Source organism: Vigna unguiculata, chromosome 3 (assembly GCF_004118075.2).
Source record: "Vigna unguiculata cultivar IT97K-499-35 chromosome 3, ASM411807v1, whole genome shotgun sequence".
NCBI lineage: Eukaryota > Viridiplantae > Streptophyta > Magnoliopsida > Fabales > Fabaceae > Vigna > Vigna unguiculata.
In genome coordinates, this window is record NC_040281.1 from 4,357,705 (window position 1) to 4,378,251 (window position 20,547).

At 27.9% G+C, this 20,547-nt stretch overlaps 2 protein-coding genes across 8 annotated transcripts; one reads left to right on the forward strand and one right to left on the reverse strand.

Moving 5' to 3' along the window:
• Positions 1 to 1,227: 1,227 nt before the first annotated feature.
• Positions 1,228 to 14,258, reverse strand: LOC114175839 (phosphatidylinositol transfer protein 3-like). Of its 7 annotated transcripts, XM_028060663.1 has the most exons (10): positions 14,240 to 14,258; positions 13,801 to 14,155; positions 7,575 to 7,650; positions 6,112 to 6,189; positions 4,279 to 4,456; positions 2,231 to 2,489; positions 2,099 to 2,135; positions 1,893 to 1,998; positions 1,607 to 1,717; positions 1,228 to 1,521 (listed from the first exon to the last, which is right to left on the reverse strand). In XM_028060663.1, the coding sequence occupies exons 5-10, from the start codon at positions 4,402 to 4,404 to the stop codon at positions 1,405 to 1,407; spliced, it is 756 nt and encodes a 251-aa protein (XP_027916464.1). In that variant the 5' UTR covers positions 4,405 to 4,456; positions 6,112 to 6,189; positions 7,575 to 7,650; positions 13,801 to 14,155; positions 14,240 to 14,258; the 3' UTR covers positions 1,228 to 1,404. The 7 variants fall into 7 exon arrangements, with proteins under 7 accessions (XP_027916464.1, XP_027916462.1, XP_027916460.1 ...); XM_028060661.1 differs by lacking the exon at positions 14,240 to 14,258 and having other exon boundaries at positions 6,112 to 6,178; positions 13,801 to 14,225; XM_028060659.1 differs by lacking the exon at positions 14,240 to 14,258 and having other exon boundaries at positions 13,801 to 14,225.
• Positions 14,259 to 16,609: 2,351 nt separating this feature from the next.
• Positions 16,610 to 20,119, forward strand: LOC114175287 (probable beta-1,4-xylosyltransferase IRX10L). The gene is made up of 4 exons (XM_028060067.1): positions 16,610 to 17,160; positions 18,367 to 18,755; positions 18,831 to 19,072; positions 19,371 to 20,119. Exons 1-4 carry the CDS (start codon positions 17,055 to 17,057, stop codon positions 19,882 to 19,884), a joined length of 1,251 nt encoding a protein of 416 aa, XP_027915868.1. The 5' UTR covers positions 16,610 to 17,054; the 3' UTR covers positions 19,885 to 20,119.
• The last annotated feature ends 428 nt before the right edge of the window (positions 20,120 to 20,547 follow it).

The following is a 20,547-nucleotide window of genomic DNA, read 5'->3' on the forward strand; positions in this document are numbered from 1 at the left end:
ACAAGTAGAAAAGTTTAAAAATAAATAAGGGAAGAAGTCGATGAAAATAAGGAGTTTAAAAAATTAAGAAAAATTAAAAAATAGAATTAAAAAAATTAAAAAATTAAAGAGAAAATTACTAAAAAAAATAAAGAAGGTGCACACTACTTATAATGGTAAATTAGGAAAAGAAAAGGTAAATCCATAGTGATGTTAGTTAGTTTGATCAACTTTATCTGGTGTTGGTTTTCAAAAATATATAATGATGGTTAATTTAAAAAAAATGTAAATCAATTTTTTTTACGGATATTAATCATTAAGAAAGTTTATTAATATTCTTCGCACAAAAGTAAAATATATGGTTGAATGTAGTTTTAAAAAATATTATCAAAATATAAATTTTAAATTTAACTAAATTCAGAAAATCACCTTCAGTTTGTATAGGAAAGTTTTTAAAAAGGTTAATTATGTTTTTTTAAGAAAGAAAAAATAACTGGGTACGTTTGCGACTAATTATACCTTTGTAATATTTAAATTTAGACGTAAAATTAAAATTTACTTTTATTCTAAATTTTGATATATTATTGTTTTCAAACTTTAAAAATAATGAATATAATATTTTAATCCATCAAAAGTTAACTTTTTTTATGTTAAACGATGTTTGAAATTGACATTTAAAATAAAATGTATAAAAAGGTGTAAATAATTTAAATGGTAAATCAAAATGTTATTTGACATATAAAAAAGTTAACCCCAATCAAATTATAAAGACAATATTTATTTATTTTTAAAGTTCAAAAATTAAAATGTCATTTGACATATAAAAAAAATTAACTTCAATCAAATTATAAAGACAATATTTATTCATTTTTAAAATTCAAGAAACTGTAACAAAATTTGAGAAAAAAATAAATTTTAATTTTACCTCAAACATTAATTTTATTCTTTTCAATATATATATATATATATATATATATATATATATATATATATATTTATCCTTTTGATCGGTATAAGATTTCTGGTAAATATTCCTAATTTTTTTAAAGCTGATCAATATTTCCTCCGGGTGCCGTGAAAAAGAAAAATTTGTGTACTGGGACGATTCTTGGTTTGATAATGCAATTTATGGTAAGCCTCAACTAGGTTGGTGAAATACCAGCATTTTGTATCATAACCCACATCAAACATCACTATTTGATGCAATAACCTACCTACATTATGTGAATGAGGACAAGTAGCACCATATTGAATCTGTTGAGACAACAATGGCCATCTTTATTATTCCAGTCTTCTGTAATTAACACATGATCAGTAGTAGTGTACTTTATTTGGGTACAGAAAATACCATACAAATACACAAATTAGAAAGAATAAAGTTTCTTTTTTCTATTATGGTCTCTCCTTATTTTGTTAGCAGTTACTTTAGATATCCTGAATTCGGACTAATGGTAGTGGCCCACCGAATATCTCTGGCATATTACTTTCATCAATGTCTTCTAACAGTGCAGATTTAACCTTATTTTTATCCACAAACACTATCTGCAAGCAAATCCAACTTCAACATCTCAAACACATACCATATATCATGTATTTAATTAGATAGAAACTGAATTTAAGACATAACCTTCTTCTTGGTTTTGTTGTCAATGAAAGGGTAAATGAGTTGCCACACTTTCATAAATATGTATGGTGCATTGACAATAATCAACTTCCCCAATCTTTCCGGGTAATAATCCTGCATCCAAAAATTTACAGCCATCACAACATAAGAACTTCAATTCCAGCTTCACACAAACACAAACATGTTAACATTGACCTTATTCCTAACTGATGTGTGACATGTTACCAAACACACTAATCTGTCTTCTACCATGTCAAAACACTGAAACAACCAATAAATGGTGCTATACCTGCAAAACTGTTAGAGCACCAAGGTATCCACGAACGTCACTGTTTGAGTATCCCCATCCCTTGAGTTCAGCTATGGCAACAAACTTTTCTTGACCAGGTGGAATACTAATACACCAAGAGCCATGTTAATTACCTTTCAAACACACAAAACTTCAAAACTAATAGTTCTGGATGAAAGACAAGTAAGGAATAAAATTGGGATTACCTTGCGCATATTTTGTCAAACACGTAGACGACAAAACCTGTGTCACAAAGAAGTTATATACTTGTGAATGAGGGACACAAAGTATACTAGAAGAAGTAAAGATTAAATGGCGTTAATTGGAATTAAACATACGTTTGAATTCATCTCCACCATCTTTGTTCTGAAAATGTTTTCTACCGACTACAACAGCTATGGGTCGACCTATCTTGTCATGTCCTTGCATGAACACCTTCTCCTGAGCAAGATCATTGCGAACTTCTGATACAGTTACAGAACCATTTGGAACAAAGGAATGTCTCCATTTCAAGTACTTCAGGAACATTGTAGAAGCCTTCTCCAAATCTAAATCACGAGCACGTAGGAATCTTCTAATCGTAAAATCATCTTCTTCCTGCAACCGACAAACCAAAATCAACTTTTGAGCTATAATGGAATCAAGTTAAGCAAATCTAGACACCAAATAATGATCCGATATGATTGATAACGAATAACACGATAACCCATCGAAAAACAAATGTTGTGGATAACTTTTATACTATCTATTAAGTTATAAAAGATAGTAAAATTACAACTACAAATAAAGAAAATAGACAATATTGTTGAAATTCCTACATTGATCGAAAATAAATCAATTTTATAGTATATAAGTAAAGTGCAAATCTCATATTAAAGCCAATTTGATAGGATTGAATTAGACTTAAAATCCGGTTCTTAACATATTTATATATATATATATATAAAATTAAACTAAGATTTCGAATAAACATAAAATTAACAATTTATTTATCTCCATAGATCTCAGTTGTTTTTCTCTAACAATATGGTTTGACACTCAAGGCAACTAATTAACGAAAGATAAGGATTAAATGGACATGCAAACTAACTACGCGAAAGAGTTCGCGAAGAAATTGATGAATAATAAGTAACTTAAGTAAAAAAATAGACAGTTTACCAACAAAGCGATTTTGATCAACATTTTTTTTTTTCTGACACGCACAATTCAACAAAACTTTCATATTTGTTAGGCATTCACAAAACATAATTCAGTACTTTTATTCAAAGCCCAGTCAATAGTGCAAAAATTTCTTATAGTAAAATTGACGTACAAATAATTTTGTTAGTAAACTATTAGTGTAACTAAAATTTTGAAAGCAAAGTGTTGATTTTTGGTTCAAATTGATCTTACATTGTGGTGTGTTGATGCAATGAAGAAGATAAAATAAAATTTTCTTATAAAAAATTTACATAAAAAAATCACTTTCAACTCACTCCTTGAAAAAGAAAAAGATACATTTATTGGTTTTTAAATATGTTATGTAATTAACATTTTATAAATAGCTCACATAATTAAATAATAGGACTAATAAATTTGACTAAAAATATTCAAAATCTGACAATAATAAGAGAGCTTAATAATGCCTCGTGATAAAATTAAATCTGACAGGCATTTAATATTTTCGGCTCATGTCACTGTCCGTTGGTTGATGCATTACTTACTAATATGGCAGTGTAGTAGTGTATGATTTCAATTCAAAATTTATTATCAATTATTACACTTTAAAATAATATATATATATATATATATATATATAATAATACTTATTACAATATTTGAAAATCATTTTAATATATTTTAAAATATTAAAACTCGTGTTCATCGATATGCAGAGAATTCAAATTCTAAAAGTAATTGATATGCTCTTGGAAATTTCAATGCATATATTTTTTAAATTTTAAAATTGAAAATGAAGAAAACCTTAAAAGTAAAACCACGTTAAAATGTACGAACAAAAACCTAGAGGTTGTGTGAGTTGTCATAATATCTCTGTCTATTCCTCACCAATATTGGTGATAAATGGTGAAAATGAAAGATCACAAAAAGGTAACAGGTAAGAACAGTCAAGAATAAATGGTAATTGCTTTTAATTACATAACTACTGAATATTCTTTATTGCAAGATTTTATTTGGAGCATTTGTACTATTTTTAAAGTCTTTTCATGTGACTAATGTCTCATCTAAATTTCATTTTAAAGTTAAATCCTAGGGTACCTCTTGATCTTAATCAAGTAAAATAAATTCATAGAAATCTTAAGAATTCTTACATTTAAAATATTTATTGAAAATTTATCTCTAAAAATAAAAAATTTCAGAGAATCGAAATGAAAAGAATATAGTGTACCTTAGCAGAGGGATCTCGTGCTTCAACCATTGCCCTCAAGAGACGAATTTTGGTGAGTTCAGTCTGAGTGGTATCGTCTTCCACACGCACGTCTTCTCTAACCCTCATCACGTTCATTGCTTCCATTTCAACCTTCTTTTTCTTCTTCTTCTTCTTGGTTTCGCTTCAAGCAAAGAACCTGAACCCAGTTTTTTTTGGAAAGTTATGGAGAAGAAAAGTGATTATATATGCAGCATGTTAACCCATCCACCAAGACATTGATGTTGAACAACTTAATTTGGTACGCAGGAAGATCGGCATGAAGGTAATAGTTTAGAGCATTGAATGCTAAAAGAGAGAAGAAAGTTTATTTATTTTTTTCTTGAAAATGAGAATGGGGTCTGTGGAGTGTTGTTCAGAAGAAGTACAAGAATTGAAATGCGTGGGCTTTAATGGAAGATGAAGTTGAATGTGATGCATAACTAGTTTCTGTAACTTATTGCTTCCGTGAAGAAATGTGATTACAACTAATATCGATTCCGTAAACCAGATCCATTAATTATATTTGGTCAATTCGGTCACTCATTCACTGCTCTGTCTTCACCACTTAATGCCACACAACTTTCCTCTCTAACTTAAAGGCTTAACAAATCACATCAAAATAATTTAGGCTCCTATTTATATATATAAAATATGAATCTTGTTTAAATATATTTTATTTTAAATAAAATTTATACAATATTAATAAGATATTGATGTCATTTACTCTTTTAACTTTTTTATTTTACTCCACTCGCTCGTATTATAAATTTCTAATAACTCTATCTAAAAAATAACTTCTTTCAACATTTATATACTCTTCATGAAAACAAACATTTTCAACTACAAAAATAACTTAGAAATTTTAAACTTGCAAGAGTGGTTCAAGAGTTTTAGAGAACTAAAACAAATTTATAAGCAGAGGCCTTTTATCTAAAATTTATCTTTTCGAGTTTTTTTTTTTATGAAAAATTATTTATTAAATTCTCATAATTAATTTTATTTAATAATTCTTCTTTAATAGATAAGACTAATCCATTTAATCTTTCTTGAGACATTATTAATACTGGAATTGTTAACATTGTTCTATAAGTTATATATATATATTAGGAAAAGAATCATCTAATTTTTTTATATAATTAAGAATGTCAATTGGTTTACCATTCTCCAAACCTATAATTTCTTTTAAGATATTTAATTATGAAAATAAATCAAATTAATCCCTATCTAACAAATTATCATGTTTTAAAGATTTTTCAAGGTTTAAGAAATTTTCTTGCAAAAATGTATAATCTAGTGATTTTAATTTTTTAACACTACATAACAAACAAACAATATCTTGGTATATTTTAAATTGTTCAATTTGAAGTGTGATAATTTATTTATCTACAATATACAAAAAATAATCAATTCTAAAGGATTCTAGAAGAGATTTTACAATTTCATTTTAATGTTTTCATCAAATTGTTTCTTTTTGTGTCTAATACATTTTTCACAAAACTTAGGTTCTTCTCAACTCAATAGTAAGTCTTTTTTTTCTTCTAAATTTGAATTATCTTTCTACATAAAACTCAATTTTGAATTATGTTCCAATTAATCTATTATCCACCAAAAGATTAACCCCTAATCTAATTAATAGTTTGTTAGAAAAAATTCAGTTTATCATTAAAATATATGCAAAAAAACTCTTGAACTCATAATAAAAAAATACCAAAAAACTAAATTGGACAAAAGAAACACATTTCTAATTTTATTACAAATTCAAAACAGAATAAAAACTACAATAACACACGTAGAAAACAAAAACATACTAACCAGGAATGAGGATGAAAATCTGGTACACGGACAATATGAGATTGAAGGAATGTAATCTGTCAAGACCCTAAAAAATGTCTTTTAGAATGGAAGAAAATAAGATGTAAGAGAATTGACAAAAAGATAAAATAATAAAAGAAGAAAATAATATTATAAGATAATAATAATAACTAATCATTTTTTTCTTTATAAACAAAATTATAATATACTAAATAAAAGTTTTAAATCATTAATTGTTATTTTTAATATCAATAAAAATTAACATATACTAATAATAATTTAATTAAATTTTATTCTCAAACATAAATTAATTAATTAATGTAATAGAACTATATTAGTAATAAAATATTCTTTTGATGTCTTTTTTTTATCTCAAACATAATTTTATAATTAATTTAATACAAATATATTAGTACAAAAATATTTTTTAAACTTTGTTTCTTAAAAATAATTTCATAATTAATAGGAAAATATTAACAATAAAAAAAAATTAATAACTTTTTTTACTAAAAAGCTAAAACGACTAATTTTATTTGCTTTACTCTTAAACCGCCCATATTTTCTTATCAAAAGAAAGTAAAATCATATATATATATATATATATATATATATATATATATATATATATATATATATATATATATATATATATATATATATATAACTGTATTTTATAATAGCGTCTACACTAATGGTACTGTTATTATATTTTCTTCTTCTGTTTGGGTTGATTCAAAGAAATGAATAAAAACTAAAATATGAAAGTGGAAATAAATAAGACATGAAATTAATTATTTGATTATTTTTTATAGAGTAGAAAAAATAAAAATTATGTAATTTGATTCATAGAGATAAATTTAGAAAAAAATGACAATATAAATACACTATTTTCTTAAATATTATCTCTCCTAGTTGTTGCGGACAGATGAACTTAATGTTGTGTTTTCTCATTATTTCCCTTCACAAGAGTTACAAAAACGATTTTCATGGACGACAATTTATTTTGCTTTTTTCTTACTTTGAGGGTACCATTGACATCAACATCAACTTTTGCACAAATGGTACTCGGCTCAATTATAAACTTTTTGAATGTTATGCGTCTCTTTTTGTTTTTTCTAATTAAAATTATATATATATATATATATATATATATATATATTTTAAAAAAAAAAAATTATTTAAAAGAGTTATGGTCTATTTTCAAACTAAGTTATAGATCAAATATTTTTATGTGATAAATAAAATTTTATATTAAACTATAACATAATTTTTACCTATATATCATTTATGAAAGAAATCATTTTATACTAAGTGTGTATGTAAGGATGAAGAAAATATTAAAGAGTAGTATTGAATTTTATTTTATTATTTAAAATATATTATAAATAAATTTTTTATTAATAGATTTTCACATTATAAAACCACCATCTTTTTAAAAAACAATTCTTTAAATTTTTATTTACCTTCTCTCTTGATCTTTGACAACATCTTTCATTTATTTGAAGATCAGAGATCGTAAGAAGATCCTTGCAGAGAGTTCTACACATTCAACCAACCGATCAAAAATCAAAATAGAGTAAGTTTATTTTTGTCTACTTTTGACTTGGTGTATTATTCGGAGTTACACGTAACTCTATGGTTCATGCATGTGACTCAAAGATAGTTCAAGATAAATATTTGTTTGTTTGTGATTATCAATATGTGTTATAATCTTTGATAGGTGTTTTTTTTTATGTAATTAATGCATCATTTGAGAACTAGAATTTTAGGAATAAATGAAAGTTAGTAAATTATAGAAAAATTATTATTATTATTATTATTATTATTATTATTATAGTGGCATATTGAGATTATTTATAGTAAAATTAGTATTATAATGGTATATTGAGATGATAGAAATTGTTTGATGTGAATTTATTTTCTATTTAAAATTAGTTTGTATGATGTAAAACGGTTATATAATATGAAATTAGGGATTTGCTCTATGAATGGTACCCTTAATCGCTTGATATCACTACAAGAAAACTATCAAATAGTGACAAATTTATGATAATAAAATATGTTTAGAGACCAATTTAGAAATCAATTTCATAACTAGAGATTATTTTAGAAACCAATTCTTTTGGTAGACAAAACCTAGATAGCTAATGATAGTGACCAATTTAGAGACCAGTGTAAAATAAAGACTATTTTAGTTACCAGTTTAGAGACCAATTATAATTTTTTGAAACTATTTTAGTTACTAATAATTTTTAGTTTAAATTGATATATAAATTGATCACTATAGACTGGTTATTTTTTGTCACTAAAATTTTTTATTAATCAAGGATTTTCCTATGGTGTAGGATAAATATGTGATTCTCATTTGGATGAGACAAGATTAGTTGTAATGTTTTATTTGGTATGTAGGCCTTTTAAATTGTTGACTTAAAGTGTTTGATTTTAAATTGTTGTGTTGGAGATTATATACATATTTTGAACTATGGATGTTGAGGCTTGAGTTATAATGTTATCAAATCGGTTGATTGACACTATCTAAGAATGTTTAAACTATAATATACCTATTTAATGCATGAGAATAATAGAAATAACTAAGATAGACAAATGAACCCAACTTGATATGCATTATCGAACTCTAATATGTTTGATATAATTGGTGATATGTGACATTGATTAACTATAACAAGATTGTTCAATTTATGCTTTTTTTAATGTTATTTTGAACTAAGCCATGGTGCTTTCGAACTAAAGAAAAAGTATAATTGCCTAGACAAGTAAAATGGACAATCTGGTATAGTTATGCCACACCTAAGTTGCTATTATGGTATTGTGGGGACCATTATATCGTTGGGCGCCAATGAAATTTAACATTCTAGTGAAATACCACCCAGGTGCTATTGGTCGCTACATAGGAATTTAAATCCAGTGAGCTCTAGTGGCGTAGCCATCGGGCACTAGGCTTGGGCCGCTAGGTGCCATTCTGGGCATTGGGTGCTAGTTTCTCATCCTCCTCATTATAATATTGGTGCGCTCGACTATTTATGGGGGAACTCAGTAATCGATATGCATGAAAGTTCTCTTTATGTGTCTTGAATGTGAGTTTTAAGATAAAAAAATTATGTTTGTTGTTGTTGCAACAGACATAAATTTATGTCTTTTATTAGGTAAACAAACATTTTAATTTACGTACCTTGCATCTACGTGTAATCTACAATCGAAATAAATCTTCTTTGTGTTAGTAGTGATTCTACTAATTTAAGAGTGTTACAATATATATTTAATTTTATATAAAACAATTTTTTAAAATAGTTGAAAAAAGATATTGAACTAAAAAGACTAATTTTACCCATATTCATGAAATAAATTAATTACATTAAATTCTAACAAAATATATTTATATATATATAACAATTAAATATTGTAAAATAAATATCATTAAATGGAGTAAAATTATTTAAAATTTACATATCAAAACAAAATAAATAAGTGAAATTAATTATATAAAATTAATATATAAGTAAAATTGACTTATTTAAATTTTTAGTATATTTTAATTATTTAACAGCTTCAAAAATAATTGTCTGTTTACTCTTGGTACTCTATAAATATTTTCTAAACACTCGAGTTCAATGTAATTCATTTCGAACACAATGAGTTCTAATAATCCTTTTATCATGTAAGAATATTTATAGTATTATATATTAAGGAGTTGTTTAAAAAATTTTAATCAATAATTTAATTCTTATATTTAAGTTTTTAATTCATTTTGATCTTTATATTTGTTTTTGACTCATTTTTTATGAATCCAAAAGTGTCAACTGGTTTCATGTGTCCATCTTTCATGATGTAGTAAAAAAAACAAAATTCCTAAATTTGTTATATTGAATCCAAAGAGGCGATTTTTTGGACATGGACAAGACGAGGGTTTTGTCTCATATGTAATCACATCTCAACAAAAGTTAAATTTTATATAAAATTGATGTTATCTCTATTTAATCAATCTAAATTGAAAAATAAATATCAAAATAAAAATTAATCATAAATCTAAATATAATGATGAAATTATTAATTAAACTTTTAAAAAATTAATTAAACCTATATGACATTTAAATTTGTTTAACATTGTACTGAATTTCATATAAAGAAAACGGTGCAACATATATGGCAAGTCCCACCCAAGATATATGATTAAATTTGATAGGAATTTATTTGTTTTGCCCCAACTGTATTGTTCGTTGGTTCATAACTCACATCACATGCACATCACGTGACAGCGCGTGATTCGCGTCAACTCAAAGTTCAAAAGTCATTCTCACCGGCTAATAAGAAGCTGCCGGAATTGGTCTGCCAAAGAAAATGTAAGTAAATTACAATAAAAAATATCTTATTTAATTATACTAAAAGTTATGCGACTTAGTTTAATAGTAAGAAAATTTATCAATAAAGTTTTTAAATGTATAAATGTGAAATATTTAGTTTTCCATTCACTTCGTGTAGAACTTTTAAATTTAACAAGCTATACATATTTTTTTAGACTAATTAAGTATTAAAACATACAAATACTTAATATTTAAAACTTATAACTTGTATAACTTTGAAAAATAATTCAGTGAATATTCCTCTAAATTGCCTTTAATATTAAAAAATATTTACTTTAGAAAATATTTAAAAAATTATATGAAGTATAATTCTTCATCTTTAAAAATATATCAATTTAAATGTTACAATTCAATTATGATTTGACTTATCTCATTTTTGTTAGAGAAAATTGATGCATTCACAAAATTGTTTCTTTTAATATTATAAGTTGCAGTTAAGTGTTGAACTTGTTTGTCAATGGTCAAATAATAAGTAATTATTATCTAAACGAACATATAATTCAAATACCATTAAGGCTGTTTTGTCAATATAACTCTTCATTGGGGTATGACTTAAAATAGTTTTCTCTCTTCTAAAACTATTATCGCTTAAATGACAAGTGATTATTTAAACAATGAAGAGTTTGAGTAAGTTGTTAGTATGAAAATTGATGGAGTGTGCAATAAGTCACGTCGTCCAAGTGACAAAGTGACACTTGAGCAAGAGATAAATAATGTTGATTATTTGTGCTAAGTAATCCTTCCCTATTTATTTATTAGGATTAAAATGAGTTTATTCATTTCACACTACCTTCATATTATGTTTAGACGGATAAATTAAGAATTATCAAGAAATTTAAATAGTTATCACTTACGTTGTTTTATTTATTAAATAATTTGTATATATATATAAGACAATTCAAAATTATTGAATTTATTTTTTTGATTTCAATAATATATTCCAATTACCACAAATTACGATAAACTGTTTAAGAATTAAATAATATTTAAATATTTAAATGTAATAATAAACTATATTTGTATTCAATGATGGTTTGGTATTATTTTTTTATTAAAATCATATAAGATTTTTTTCGAATTGATTTTGAGAAGGATTTTTAATTGTCATTAACTAAGATTAAGATTTTTTTTCAAATAATATTTGTTTTAAGTTTAATTCAATCTTATAAAATTGATTTATAAAATAAAATTTACACTCATATATATATATATATATGATAAATTGATTTTATCTTTGGACGATGTGCAACTTCCAACACACCTCACGTTAAGACATATACATCTCAAAATAATTTTACACCCACTTATAGCAATTAAAAGTTTTTAAAATCAGTTAAAAAAACTAAACAAACTATTAGCAATTTTTTTTTTTGGTGTTGTTGATTTTAAAAACAAATCATGCTTCTGCCATGATACGCACAAATAAAAGAAGTTTCGTCTTATCCTTCTATTCGAGTTGATCCATCTCGATTTTTGGTCTAGGTTGGTCCATCTCAATCTTTGGTTTCGAATGATTTATCTTAACCTTCGTCTTATGACAATCTGTCTCGACCTTCTACTCGTGTTTGTGCGTCTCGACCTTCAATCTAGACTAACTTATTTCGACCTTCTACTCAAAATAACTCGTCTTAATTTTTAATATGTCTCAAACCTTCGATCCGAATTGACTCGCCTCAACCTTGGTTCTAGGGTATCGATCTGTGGACCAAGACAAACGTCTCCACCTTGGGATTACTAAGTTCTTGCGTTTAATTAAACAAAACGCAAGTAAGAAAATAGGAAAACATGACACATTTTACCACTTTTGATGTTCAGATTTTTAATTCGTCAGCTTCAATCACTTAATCAACTGAATAGGGATTGCTTTTAATACTCCCATAGTTGTGCAAGACACCCCTCTAAATTTGAAAATATCTACTTTGTCTTTCTTCTATAATATGGCAATTAAGGTTTATGTGGGCACACGCATGGTGACGTGTGTTCTTGTCTTGAGATTTCACGGAGAAAATGTGGAAAGCTACATTCTGATACCACTTTATTTTATATTCCACGATGTAAAATACTTTTTAATATAAAAAGTATTTTTTAGATCGTAGAATTTGAAGTATTCTTCTAGATTCAATAGATTCAAAAGCTTGCCCTATGTTTCATAACCCTAAAAACATTTTTTACATAATAAAAATATTTTAAATTATGGATGTAGAAGAATATTTCAGATTATGTCAAGGGGATGTCAAAAAAATTCGTACCCGTATACATTTACAGATAAAATTCACAACAGGTAGAAAATATATATTGTAGATAGATACGTGTATGTAAATGGTACATGTATTTTTTTATATCCGCATGTTAATGGGGTGAATACGAGTATCATAGTATCCGTACCCGTAGATACTCATACCCGCTATACTATAATTTAAATAAATAAAAAGCTTACAAAAAATGACTAAATTATTAACACATTGATCTTGAATGAGTTATTTTTTTTTATTAATTGGTTTTAAAAAATCTCAATTTCTTTACGAAGTGTCATTTAACATTATTTAAATGATTTATTTGCACTTTATTTTAAATTTATGAATGTTATGCATTTTATTTTTATTAAAATTTATAGTTAAAATATATTGTTAAATATATTTTTTATAAATGTTTACGGGTATTATGGATAACCATAAATATTAACAAAATATGTATATAAAAGACAAATATTTATCCAATAAACATTATATAAGAAGCTACTTATCTTATCTATCCCGTTCACATACACTATTAAAAAAATAGTCTTAAGTGAAAATACTTATCATTCCAAGAGTTGCAACTAGTTCATGCATTTTATAATTCAGAATACTTTCAAATCAAACAATCTAGAATATACACACAAAAGAGGAAAACAAACCAAAGAAGATAAATCTTAGACCATCACCGTTTACAACGTCAACGATGATAGTAGTAATAACTATCACAATGAATGACACCGACACGAGTGTAAAGAAGACAAGAGAACATTAGAGAGAGAGAGTATGAAATATGATTATATTTTTAATTTTAGTTAGGGTAATTTTTATCTTAAAAAGAGATGGGATATGGGGAAATCATGGGTGTGCAAATAGCAATCATCCATAAAACATTCCAGAATCAAATAAAAACAACTAAAAAAGGCAAGATAACTTGAGAAAACATGAAAACAAAACAAAAAATGGATCTCAAAGTGAAGCTTTGAGTGTGTGCTTGTGAAAACAGAACATAACAAAAGACAAACACAAACAACGAAGCATTTTGATGTAGTTTAGAATGAAGAGAAGCTACTAACCTCTTTGCTTCTAACGAGCTGTCACTGTCTCAAAGGGCTTCAATGTCTGTCTCTGTTCTTCTTTCCAACAAATTTGTTATCTCTTTCAGTCTTCACCCAATTTATAGGAACCGATAACCACTTTGATGACGAAAAGAAACCATTTTCCTTGCAACAGGGTTTCAAATTTCAAAGGCACTTTGTTTGACTTTCAAATTCCGTTGGTTGGTTTGATTTCTCTGTCAAAGTCCTCGTTTCTCCAAAATTTCCAAAGAAATTCGGGTTTGCTCTGTTCAATGATCTGGTTTTGACAAGAAAAATCGTGCATTATTGACCAAACTCATGCATGCACCAGCATCACAGCATCATCACAGCACTGCACCGAAGAGAGAGAGAAGTTTGAGTAGTGTTGCAGTGTGTAGAGATAATAGACATTATTTTGGGAGTGACTGAGGTTCACCGAAAAGGGTTGGGGCCATTATTGCATGTTGATGCTGACTCACACTTCTCCAACACACGTTGCTGACTTTTTTCTCTTCACCTTGTTTGTATTCTGAGTTTTGTTTAGCTGGTTCTCGTTGGACTTATGCGACTCGGTTTGGATATTTTCATTTTGTTTGTATTTTTATGGATTCAGTATTATCCTGTTGGAATTTAATGAGTATCTCATCAAGATTTTTCTTTATGTGGAGTATGAGTATGTACTATATTGAAAGTTTTAATTTCAGAATATGACATCACTTTCTTCTATACGGCTAACATTTTTCCTTTTAGTTTTTTCAACAATTTATTTTTAACTTAAGTTGAGATCATGTACGATGGGTATTTCTATGGAAGATCAAGGAGGAAATAGACATCGATTGATTCTAAATTCTTTATATCAAAACTTTAAGATTTTGGGTTGAAGATCGAGGTGATGTTAATTTTTTATGTGTGGAATGAGTTTATGTTAATAATATTGTATTTTTGTATTTATTTTCTTTCAAAATACTCATTAAAGGTATTAGAACCAATCATTATTTTTGGTGACCGATTTAGACAATTATTTATATCGAAAATTTTTCTGACAGCGGAGGGTACAATAAGAATACTCATGGTTAGTTTCAATGGAAAATATCAACATGATGAGACTCACACTTCATATACATACGATTCATACGATTGAAAATCAAGTGTAAATTTAAGTCTTTCATTCAAAAAAATAAGGAAATTGTTTAAGATTAAAAATAGTATACAAGAAAAACATATTAATCTATGGATGTTTACCACTCAAATGTAAATTGCTTTCTGCATATGGTATTTATAGTGTACAAGAAAAACATATTAATCTACCAATGTTTACCACAGAAGCACTAAGGTGAAACATGTTTCGTATTCAAAGATTCCCCAAATCATATAGAAAATTGAAAACAACATGATGAGAAGTAGAATATTCGGCTCTATTACCATTGGAAAGAGAAAGTAGAAAAATAAAATAAGATTATAAACATATTTAGATAAACTTATTCCTAGTTATTATTAGAGAATAAAGTAAAGCGTTTTCTTTTTCTATATAATAAAATTAACTTATTGGCAGGTTAAAGAAATAAATAACTTTTACACGTTAATTTATATCTAAATTAAAGTTAACTCGTAAGAAATTCATTCAATTTTTTAATGAGTGTGTATAGAAAATTTGTACAAATCAACCTTATAATAATTATTTGATTTCTGCATTGAAATATGGAGCCTTCTATTTTTTTTTTTCATAATTTCAGTTTAACTTTTTTTTAAAAAAAATGATAATTTTAAGGATTAAATATGTTTTTGTCCCTTAATTTACTATAAAAATTATTTCTTTTTGAAATTTTGACACAATTTGATCTCCTAATTTTAAAGATGCGTGAATTTAATTTTTTTAATAAAATTTTATTAAATTTATTTAATCGTTCGAACACATATCTCAACTAACACTTAGTTAATATTAAAGAAAAAATGTGAGCTAAGACAATGTTTTATCCTGATCGAAGAAAAAAGGGATGGGAAGGATTGATAAGGTGATCAGGAGTATGGGTTGCCATAGATGAAAAAAAGTAGAACTTGACTCTAATACCATATAAAGAAATTCGTACAGAGAAACAATGGGAATGAAGAATCATTTGCATATTCCAATATTAGAGTTGCACAAAATAAAAGATTGACTTTTGATATATATACATATTCAAGTACATTATACAAAAATGAATAGAAAAATAGACTACCAGAATCTATTAATATAAGATAAAAAACAAAAGATGAAAAATATTATTTTTATCATAAACCGCGTTTAAAACGTTAAATAAATTTAATGATATTTGGTTGTGAGGACTAAATTTATATATTTATAAAGTTAAGAAACTAAATTTAAAAAAAAATTCGAAAAAAACTAATTTCATTTTTTAGTAAAGGTTAAAAAATTAAAAAGATATTTAACTCTAATTTTAAAAATATATAAAAGTATACAAACTTGTAGATGATAATTTTAATCTGATCTACAAGTAAATTCATATTTTTAGTAATTTCCTTATTGTAAAAAGGAAAAATCACATAAAGTAATCTTATTATAATTAGTATGACTAAGTTTTTATTAAGTGTTTTTTTCGTTATAATAGTTTTGAAATAATCCTTGTTGTTTCAATTTTTTATTAATAATTTCTGATTAAGAGTATTTGGCATCTTGCATTACGTTGATTTTATTTTAAAAAATCAAATTCATTAATAAAAATTATATATATTAAAAGTTAATTTAAGTCATTTTGGAGGGAGAGAAAAAAAAAACGAAGGGTCGGTTAAAGCTAAATTGAAGAGAGTGATATCATTGAATTTTGGTGTCTAAATGGTTGTGTGAGATGGACTTGGCATCAAACCTCAAAGAAAATTGCAAATCCTTCTCCTCCAATTCATCACCTTCATCTTATTCTTCTTCTTCAATCTTCTTTAGCATTGTTTCTTCAAGGCAAATCCACATTCTGTTTGTTGGTCCCTCAATGTTCAAATCTGTCTCTCTCTGTTGCTGCTGAGAAGAACCCATGTCACTTTCCTTCTTCAAACTGTTCCTGCGAAACCCCGATGCCAAGAAACCTCTCACAACTACTTTCCCCTGTGACTTTTCAACCTTCACCTTCTTCTTCTGACCACAATTGATTTCCTTATAATAAACACTTACTTTCCTTCTTTTGGAGTTCCACCCTTTATCACCATCACTTCCCTTTTTCCATTCTTCAATCAAAAATCATTTCTTTGCTGCGTAAACAAAAATGGGTATGCGGAAATTGAGTCTTTTGGGGTTTCTTTGTGCCTATTCTTTCTTTACAATTGGTGCTGTGGAGCTGGGCAGGAACCAACCAACTGAAAGAATTTCAGGTTTTTTTTTTTTTTGCTGATTTTTGCATTTTAGTTTCTTCCTTTTGCTTGGCTTTACGTTGGTTGTGATCGATTAACTATGGTTATGTTTGATGTTGATTTTGACCGCATTGTATTGCGGTTCTCAGTGTTGTGTCTCTGGTTACTTTGAATAAGTTTGATTAAGATCTGCTTGTGATTGAGATTGATTAGGATATTTGTTGCATAAGTTGACGATTTTTTTTTTTGTGAAGTTATTTTTTCAACCATTAAGCATTGGCTCTTCAGCATTGAATGTGGATGGTTTTTCTAAAGATCCAAAAGTACCAAGCTCTTTAGTTAGATACTACAAATACTGGAATTTGACAGTTTTTTGTTTCAATGTTCAATGACTGCGATTGGGTTAATGATAATGAATAGCTGCTTAGGTTGCGTAACTTAAATGGTAATGCATGCCAAATGACGTCTTAGGATCATTAATGGGTTGTGCTTGATTTCAGAGAACACATAACAATTAATTAGGGTATGAGAGAAATGTTTTGATTGGTCTGCCCTGGAACTTGTTTACGCTAGAAGATTGTGGATTGGTAATTTTGTGTCTATTGGCTCTGTTATTTCTATAGATTGGCAATCTGGTTTACCCAAAGGCATAAAAACAATGTATTGTAAACACATTTTTAAGGTTTGTTTTTCAAAATCTCGAGGGCTTTCTTGCCGGCTTCTGAGCTTCAATTTTGATAGTGGAATGTTGTAATAGAAATTTCAACATTTACGTTGCCTTCCTCTTTTATCCCAAGAGTTAAAAGTAAATTGTCTTGTTTACCAACAGAAACTTGATTACAATTTAAATTGGAACTCTACAATTTGCAGAATACTCACTTTTTTTCTTTTATTTTGAGCCTTATAAAGCTAAAAAGGGGGGAATTGTTAGCCAAAATATGAACGCTACTCCCTGACAGAACACATGTCTAAATGTTATGAAGACATGAATATTAACTTGCCACAGTGATGTATAGATTTTGAAAAGATAGCATCAGGAACTAGCTGGAATGGTTGTTAAGTAAGACAAGATATATATAAAATTATGGTTTATCTTTTTTGACCCTTGGGATTTTAAGGTGTTTAATAAGCAGTTTTTTGTGCTATTTCTCAATGAATTACATTAAGCAATTATATTTCTGGAGATATACTGAAGTTATAAGCATGTTGTGGTTAAACCAACTGCAGGTAGTGCTGGTGATGTATTGGAAGATGATCCAGTGGGAAGGTTGAAGGTTTTTGTATATGAACTTCCAAGTAAGTATAATAAGAAAATTCTGCAAAAAGATCCGAGATGCCTCAACCATATGTTTGCTGCTGAAATCTTTATGCACCGGTTTCTCTTATCTAGCCCTGTCCGAACACTTAATCCGGAAGAGGCTGACTGGTTTTATACCCCTGTATACACCACTTGTGACTTGACACCAAATGGCCTCCCTTTACCCTTCAAGTCACCACGAATGATGAGAAGTGCCATACAACTTATTTCTTCAAACTGGCCCTATTGGAATCGCACAGAGGGAGCAGATCACTTCTTTGTGGTTCCTCACGACTTTGGGGCATGTTTTCATTACCAGGTACAAATTTAGTGTGACTTTTAATTTTCATTATTTATACCACTTGTATTATATATTTATATTAATTTGTACCAGGAAGAGAAGGCAATTGAAAGAGGGATTCTTCAACTGTTAAGGCGTGCTACATTGGTTCAAACATTTGGACAGAGGAATCATGTATGCTTGAAAGAGGGCTCAATTACCATTCCTCCATACGCTCCACCACAGAAAATGCACACCCACCTAATTCCTGATAAGACTCCCAGGTCCATTTTTGTATACTTCCGAGGACTCTTTTATGATGTTGGCAATGACCCTGAAGGTGGTTACTATGCAAGGTAGGCCTTATTACAAGTTTAAAGGAGAGGGTCTGAATCATAGATGCATAAGAAAGCTGATTTACACTTTTTTTTTACGAAAGATGCAATGACTAAGGACTTTGATTCATATAACTATTGTATTTTGTTTAACTATAAAAATCAGGTCAATCATATTAAGATCTATTCATTACCTAAAATTGGTTGTTTCTAAACAAAAACTTGAAAATCAAGTATGCATGTAGTTTGGTGCATCAGTGTATGCAATAACAAAAGAAGCTTCTATTGATCAAAGTGGCCATGTTCTGTAATCTTGCAGAGGTGCAAGAGCAGCAGTGTGGGAGAACTTTAAAAACAATCCTCTATTTGATGTCTCCACTGAGCATCCAACCACGTACTACGAGGACATGCAACGAGCTGTGTTTTGCCTATGCCCACTTGGATGGGCTCCTTGGAGCCCAAGATTGGTAGAGGCTGTGATATTTGGTTGCATACCTGTTATTATTGCAGATGACATTGTTCTGCCATTTGCTGATGCAATCCCATGGGAAGAGATAGGAGTGTTTGTTGCTGAGGAGGAGGTTCCAAAGTTGGATACCATACTCACATCTATCTCACCACAAGTCATATTGAGGAAGCAAATATTGCTTGCTAACCCTTCCATGAAGCAAGCAATGCTTTTCCCACAGCCTGCTCAACCTGGAGATGCCTTCCATCAAGTTTTAAATGGACTGGCAAGGAAACTGCCACATGACAACACTGTGTTCTTGAAATCAGGGGAGAAGATCTTGAATTGGACTGCTGGACCTGTGAGTGACCTTAAACCTTGGTAACAGTTATATTGCTTTTTCTGAGGCCATTATAGGATTCTTTATATTTCTTGCTCAATCCTCCCAAAGTGTTCATAGGGTTGGTAAATGAGATACCTTTTCTTTATTTTTGTTTTGTTTTGTAAATTTTGTTATCTTCATAGATAATTCATTAGGTCATGTAATCCATTTTGCAACATGATTGAAGTTTCTAGATTCTTGTTTTCTCCTATAATAGAAGTACATGTCTTATACTGCATGCTGGATTCGGTAAATTGGGTGGCACTGCAAATTAAATTGTGATGGCAATTAACTTCACTGTAATTCTTGCATGTATTATTGTTCAGAGACAGTCTGTTTGAAGGTAGATGGAATACTTAATTGATACTTTTACAGAGTGTTTAAGTCTTGGTTTTATGATATTTTCTTGTTAAATTGAGTTCAATTAGAAGCTAGAATTTATTGCATCTGTTGAGGTGGATTACTCTAATAAATCAACATACACAACCTTTTAAATTTTAGAGCTTGATCTGAGATTTTATCTTTTCTTTTTTATTCTTACATTAATGGCAACAAGGTTTAAACCCACTTAAATTATCCAAAGCTATTAGGCGAACCCTGATATTTATTAGAATTAAAAAAAAAAGAGCTTCTATTTGTTTTGTCCATTAAAATCTTGAGATTGAT